At 36.8% G+C, this 7,843-nt stretch overlaps 1 protein-coding gene across 1 annotated transcript in view; it reads left to right on the forward strand.

The window, feature by feature from the left end:
• The window catches only part of CMC1 (C-X9-C motif containing 1), a 42,434-nt gene extending 38,817 nt beyond the window's left edge, over window positions 1-3,617 (forward strand). The window contains exons 3-4 of the mRNA XM_062569348.1: window positions 2,724-2,814; window positions 3,346-3,617. Coding sequence (XP_062425332.1) covers window positions 2,724-2,814; window positions 3,346-3,460 — 206 coding nt within the window. The 3' untranslated portion in view covers window positions 3,461-3,617. The remainder of the gene's footprint in view (window positions 1-2,723; window positions 2,815-3,345) is intronic.
• The last annotated feature ends 4,226 nt before the right edge of the window (window positions 3,618-7,843 follow it).

Consider the following 7,843-nt stretch of genomic DNA (forward strand, 5'->3'; position numbering starts at 1 on the left):
AAGCATTGCTTGAGTGAGGAATGTGGTGATGACTAATATTCAAAGATGAGATTAATTCTTGGTTTGAGGCTATTTCTGGAATTACTGTTTTCTGCTTGTGAGGTTATTCTCCAAATCAATAGTTTTAACACTCTGTGCTGCTCAACATTGAGATGCTTTGTTTCACGAAAGAATTGTAAGCAAGACAGAGCATAATTAAAATTAAAACAACACTTTCTAGATTCCTGTAAGGTTACTTGTAGACATTTATAACGAAACCTGTCTTGCACCACATTCCTTTATGTAACTGTCAAAGGGATTTTAAAGAGCTAGAAATAAGGAGAGAGAGGAATAATCAAGTTTTGTGTGCTCATATGGGGATGCCTGATACGCTTTAACTTGCTCTTTTTTTTTTTTTTTTTTTTTTTCCTGCTTTGTTAAGCGTCAGCAATGTTTAAGCTAGATAGCTGGAAGCAGTTTTATCACTTTGTACGAGAGCTTTCTACTTGCCTGGCCATTTACCACGAACGGGGCCTTCTGAAGCCAGGGCACGCTTGCAATTGCAGTTCAGGTTTTGTTCATTGGGACATCACACCTTTAACCAATCAAGGCTGGTGAACTAACAAGTGAGAGGGACCTCCTGTTGTCTTCAGTGGTTTTTTACTTCACAGCTTCTAGAAGGAATGATTACTACAAAAAACAGCACAGCACTTAAGCATGTGCCTGTAAAGAGTAGAAATCAAGGTGGTCACTAGACAAACCAAACTTACAAAGGCTTCTGATGGTCTTTTTTTTTTTTTTTTTTTTTTTTTGAGTTTTAAGAGACTTTTCTAGAAAATTGAGAATATGTATGATTTTTATGAGATGCTGAAATGTATATAGCAGATATTCATTCAATATAAACATATATACATTCAATATAAATAGACCAGAAACAACAGAAAAAATGGTAGATTTTAGTTCTGTGATTTAGTGATTTCAGTGATTAGACAGTGATTTTAGCTTTAAAAGCTAAAGAAATATTTTGATTAATAGCACACTTTACTGTTCTATTTACACTTCATAAACACTAGCTATTCAGAAGTATCCTGAGAAGTTGTCCATGTGTGTATGTGGTCTAAAACTAAAATATATACAAAACTAGATCTTAGAAATTGAGTAAATTTGTCAATCTGTTACTGTGTCTCCCAAATCTGATCAACATGAACAAAAAGTAGAACATCTGGCTTCAGTACAGGCAGGTTTTTAGCCTAAATTACAAACAGAACAATAAATAGCAATGCAAATACATACTCAGTTGAATATAGCTAACTTGATTTACCCTTTCTAGTATCATTAAATTCATGTAGTGTTATTTGATGTTAATAGATTAGCTGTAAGCTTTGCTGAAGATGTTCAATCAAATAACATTTTTTACATCTCCTAAATTTGTCTGGTATTAAATAATTACCCAGAAAAGCTGGGAAGAGGAGAAATGGGGAACTCCAGATAGGAAAACAGAAAATTTGGCTTTGTTCTTGACACGTTTGACCTTGGACTACTGGCTTTTTCTCTCTGTATCTTCCTTTCTACAGCTGTAAAATGCAGATGATGATTGATTACTAATACAGACTGCTTGTAAGAAAACATTTTGAGATCTCCTCATAGAAGTGTTAACGACTAATTCTTATCTAGTTCCTCATCATTATTACTTATTGAAATATCTGTACAGGATGTGGTAACAGTGAGACATAATTAATAAAAATATACCCTTAATCATGAGTTGTCACCCCACTTCCCCTTGGCCCAACACCTCCAAAAGGTATTTCTATTTCAGTACTTCAATGACTTGTTTTTAAGTCTCAAAACCCAGGAGTGACTGGGTACTTTCATTGAGCAAGTGGATATAAGATCATTGCTTTCGGGAGGAGACATATCATTGTGTCCTCCCTTAGACATTCCTGGGATCATGATCTGTGGGATTTTAGAAAAATAGCATATAAAGGGTGATTGAGATTTTCATGGATAATGCTTTTGAATAGCTATTCAGACTTTGAAGAAACTCTGAACTGAAAAAAGCTAAATGCCACTCCACCACCTGGAGGAGACAGAGCAAGGGAGAGCAGTGCTCCTTGGAGAACATCCTGGCACTCTCATTAGATACTGCTAGCTTTTCCCCTACATTCCCGGAAGAGAGTTTTTGGAAATGCAAAGAGAGAGCCATCACTTCACTTTCTTGTCTCCTATCTGCAGAGTAACTTCACAGAAAGCAATTGCCAGGGGCATTTTGTTGAGGCAGTAGTTGGCTATCAGCATTATTGCCCTCTAATTAATTTGTAGATGCAAACACACTGCAGTAATTTTGAAAACTCTCATTATAGAGGAAACGCTAAAAACCCTAACTTTCCTAATTTGTCACATTTTCTTTTGATTCACTGTGATAGCCGTGTGTAGTCAGTATGAAAAGCAAGTGTAAGAATCATGGATTTGCTGAAAGAACAGCTTCAGAAATTTGTTGATATTAGCAACAGCAGTTTGTATGTGAACCTGTTACATGAGGGGAGAATCATAATTAAAATCTGGTTGCTAAATAAGTGACAAAGGCCTTCGAAACAGCATAAGTCTTCCAGCCAACTATGTTTGTTTATAATAATAGGCCTGGTCAGTGATATTTTTCATATGGATATGATATATCTGGGGGGGGGGGAGGGTTACTAGCTGTCATTTTTCCTAACTAGTTTTTTTTGTTGTTTTTTTCTCCCCAGCATTTACTAAATGCTGTAAAGAAACTGGTCTTCTTATGGTGGTGAAGTGTCGGCAAGAGAACACAGCACTGAAGGATTGTCTGGTTTCTTAGTAAGTCCATTTTGGGTTTTTCTTATCTGATAATTTGGCCTACACTAATCTAGAAATGAATAGAAATCTTAAACCTTCTCTAAAGAGTTTTGCAGGCCTTGTAACTTTGATGTATCACCATAATTAGAGCTTAATTAGAGTATTTTCTGAAAAACATACGTTCACTTTAGAAAAAAAAAGGATGCTGGTCAGGGTTCTGCCTGACAAGGTTATTTCCTTAATAAAACTGTGGCAATGGGGATGTGCAGTGGACATACCTTCGTTCTCTGTTAGAGTACATTCATTTTGGTTTTGCTTACAGAACAGTCTTTCAATATTTACTCCTTACTCTGAAAATGGCCTGCAGTTGTGAATAGCAATAGCAGCAGCAAAGAGAAATTATGTTAGATATGAGAGAGGTCAGGTCTCTAATGATGCCATGGTAGAATGAAAGATCTCTTCTGAAGTCCTGATTTGTTCCCTGTGCTATCGGGCTGAAGTGTTAAATTCTTGAATGAAAAACAGTATTGTGTGTGTGTGTCTGCCTTGTAGCTATACTGATCCAGCTTTCTATGAAGAATGCAAAACAGAATATTTGAAGCAAAGAGAAGAATACAGAGCAACTGGAATTAAGAAAAAAAAGCAGAAGCTTTCTTCAAATGTATAATTGAATCTTACAATGAAGTTCTGAAATTTTACATCCAACCTTGATTTGACTAATTTGAAGAGACTTTTCAAAATCATCTCTAGCCCTCTTGAGTGGAATTTAACTGAAATACACAAAGTGAAATGTATGGAGAATAAAATATCTGAATTTAACAGAAGTCAGAAATGTTTATTTTATATAATTAAAGATATAAAGCATACTGTCACCGTTTGTGAAATTACAAAGGCCTGTTCCTCTCCTTGTAGACTTGAGATTTTTATAATCCTTGTGTTCTAGAAGATGTTGATTTACATGATATAGTGTAGCCTGCGTAACTTAGGGGTGAATAATTTATGTGGTACTGACACTTATCACAGATTAGGTATACCCTAAAATCAGTCTGGTTTTCATCTGAAGTTAAGGGTGTATAGAGATAGCAATCAACTGAACTGTCTCTGGAAGGAAGGAGTACTAAAAGTGCATTTCTTGCCTGTGGAAGGAGGCTGAGATGCTCTTAAAGCTGAGTAAGGAGTAGTGTCTTTAACAGAAAAAGATGAATGGGGTGAAGGTCAGACCAGAAGCTACCCTTCAAAAAAAGAAAGACAGAGCAAAATGCATAGCAGAAGGTCTAATCACCACTTTAAACATGTTGTGTTACCCATTTCTACTTAGAATAATGCTCTTGCTAGAGGACAAGAGTGGCAAATTGCACAAGAGCTTCTTGAATCCATTTGGTTTCTTTCTCTTGTTAAAATATTGAGAGAGCCTGGTAGTACTACAGTGGGACTCATTTTTTAAGTCTACATTGTCAGAAGTGATGGATGCAGTGTGCCTGCGCATGAGCCCTGACTGACTGCTTCAACTCCAGAAGAAAAAGAAGTCTTCTGCTCTAGACCTCTCTGAGAATGGGAAAAGGCACACGCTTTGAAGGCCAGAACGTGAAGAGTGGTATCCTCCCCCACCTTCCTCTTTCAGAGGGAAGATGATTATATAAGCTTTTACACTTCAGGAATGAATGACCACACTTGCAGAATCATCATGGGTAGTGATAAGCAAACAGCTAAACCACATATGTAGGATGCCAGTCATTCTTAAAATATCTAGTAACAGTTAAAGAAACTACAGCATGCAAGCAAGTCTCTATTTAAAAAAGGGTCTCTCAAGATCTTTGTGTATGGATACTTGAAGCAGCTTAATTGTAGAACTCTCAAATACGTAAGTGGCTTCACTAGAGATTGTGCGTAAAGCTGTGCTATTTTGGGGCATCCTTTGAAGCATTTTGAAATAAATTAGAAATTTCTTTACAAGTAACATTATTGCCATGGTAGCTTTCATGCTCTGATTAAAAAAAAAAAAAAAAAAAAAAAGTTTCGTCTGAGCAAACAGTAGCATTTGTTACTTTTCCATCACATCTTTGATGGATCAGTTTAAAGAAGCACATAGGTGAAGTACTTTACTTACTTTACTTACTTACTTACTTTACTTACTTACTTACTTACTTAATTTAACTTCACATTTGTTAGTTCTTACCATTTAATCTGTGCCTCTTACTGGAATAATCAATAATGCTTCTGTTTGTTTGTTATTAGACAGCAGATCAGCCAAAGGATTAGGGAGTACCTGTGAACAGAAGACTGAAAAAGATATATAGTATTCTGGTTTATTAGGCAAATCTGTGTGGCAGTCAGCTCTAAAACTAACCACTGTAAAATAGAAGCTATAGACTCAAGTTTCCTACATCTGTACTTACTTTTGGCTCCCCAGTCAGAGCAATTTGGAAATAATAAAAATTTAAAAACAAATCTCAATTAGTGGAAAATAAATTTTTCCTAAATTTAAAAAAGGAAACTTAAGGCAGGTCATGAGTTTTTTTGTTGTTTTTTGTTTTTTTAAAAAACAAGGAGAACAGTTTTTGTTCTCTATTATGAAAATCTGCTACATTTATAAACCTGGCTGTCCTTAACTTTGTTACAAGTATTTCCAAAGGGGGTTAGGCAATGGGCCAAGCATTTTCTGGGAGACACTGCCAGGTGCTGCTAGCAGTAGGTGCCTTCACTGAGGGCACATCTGGTGGGTCTTGCTCAGTCTTGTGCCACAGCTGGCAGATACACACGACGACACCAGCAACATATTTCTCCTTTGCTAGCTTAGCAGAAGGCATGTGAGGGGGAAATCCTGGTGCACTGACTAGTATGGATGGTGACAAATTAATAGCTGTAATGGAAGAAAAACCTTTTTGAATCTACAAGTATAATTCCTTTACCATTTTACAAATGTGTTATATGAAGGACTACAAACACTCACTTCTGAGATGATGAATAAGGTCTACTATCAAGCCTGATATTGTATGTACTGAGTTATGCTGTTACCTATTCCTTTCTCTTAACCCAATTCCTAGTTAAACATGTAACAATGTAGGTTACTGCAACTCCTCCTTTGTTTACTGTGGCACTTACTTAAAGCTGGGTTCTGCTCTTTGCTGTAGCACTGACTTCTTCTGTAATACACTTGTGGCCTTAATTTGATGTTTCCTAGTTCTGAATTCTTGATTTCACACCTTTCACTTTCTTAATGTCTTATGCATTATCCTGTATTTTAATTGCATTTACATCTTTTATTTAAGTGAAAGAATGAGTACTATGAAATGACAAATTCATACTAGTAAATTGCTTTGGATTTTCTTTTGCCTCAGCTGCAACCCTTCCTTCCTACTGAGGGTAACAGGAAGCAACTCTAGATTCTAATCAATGTTTTTTTTTTTAAAAAAAAAAAAAATCAGTAGTATTGACAAAGCCCTCATCTGTGCTTCACTAGTAAATTGGAAATTTTTTAGCCACACATTGAACATTTTTTAAAAAGCACCCTCCATGTAGTATCTTCTTACCCAGAGTAGCTAGTTACAGGTGATTAGGAAGAGAGTTAAGAGTAGTACACACATATAGTACTTCACACAGCAACCTGCACCTCAGCCCGGACTGCAGCTGTGTGGTTAATGCTCCCTCAGGTTTCCTTGTATGAATTTAATTTTGAACTCAATTCCACAGTACTCTTCTGCTGCTACACAGACCACATACACAATTGGTGGAATTAATCCAGGTACATTTTCAATGCTTTCAAAAGCTAAACTATTAATATAAAAAGCTTATGTAAATGCCAAGGCAGGGACCAACTCCAGTAGATCAGCTGAAGTCTGGCAATGGAGCTAGGCCACCATAGTTAGCAACTGCATAATGCTTGATGCCTTCTGACGTGCAACCAAGCTTCTTAAAAATTAAGTTCGAGTTACTGAATGTTTGCAGTTCTTATTTTAGCGCTGCCTGCAGTAACTACAGAAGCTTTCACAAAGCTGTGAGGTTTTCATCGTAGCCATACAGGAGCCCCCACACTAGGCTATCAATCATCTTCTTTAATGGGAACCATGTGCTCAGCTAGTTCAAAACTCCCCACTATATGGTACTGTTGACACTGATGGAATAAAGTCTTGAACTTGAAGGACTGGTTCATCATCTAGCAGCTTCACAGAGTGGATCAAGCTCTCTCTGTCACATTTTCTGCAGTAAAGAGGCCTATCTTAGCCCCTTCATAGCCACTTGTGAAAACAGACATTCCCCTCCCCCATTTCAAGCTACATTTTTTCAATATACTAATTTTACTTCAAACTCCTTGAGAGAAAAGCTGCCTCAAAATGTGAAATCTTAAAGGAGAAAAGGAAACAGGCATAACATCCTTAGTTAAAAGGTTTGCCTTTGTAGAGTAAAATGAAAACTTGTTACAGGAAGGTTGAGTGGTAGTCATCTTTTAAGATGCAAAGGGTTTTTGAAGAGAAGTGGAGCCATCTAGCCTTACAGTCTTTGACTGTTTATCTAGTGATTACGCTGTAAGCCAGATGATACACCCATTCTTCCTCATATTTAGTACAGCCATATTCCTCAAATAGTTCCTGCAACATTGTTGGCTGTTTATTCCACAGGTGCAACAATGATCAAATGCAGCTAAAACCTAGGTGGTCCCCATCTAGTTTCAAGTGTTCTACAAGTTAGATTAACGATCAGTTCAGTAAGCATCTAATTATTTGTCATGCTTCTCCGCCAGATCAAACCTCCATACTTGACCATCATGATCTTATCAATTACTCTGCCTAAGGCTGCCTTGGTGTCTGTTCCACTTAGCTCCTTCCATCATAAAATACAGTGAAAGGGTCAAACTGGCAGACACTGACCTGAGTTCATACCACACCACATTTACCATAAAGAACAAATTTACTTAAATGGTGTAACTGTTCATCAGTCTTAGGAATGGGCAACTCCATTAAAAATGCTGATAATTTTTTTAAAAAGTATTTTTGCAATTTTATGGCCTTAGGACAGTGGGCAAGAAGTATGCCCCTTCCTCTACAAAGATGTA

The sequence above is a fragment of the Rhea pennata genome, chromosome 2 (genome assembly GCF_028389875.1).
Source record: "Rhea pennata isolate bPtePen1 chromosome 2, bPtePen1.pri, whole genome shotgun sequence".
Lineage (NCBI taxonomy): Eukaryota > Metazoa > Chordata > Aves > Rheiformes > Rheidae > Rhea > Rhea pennata.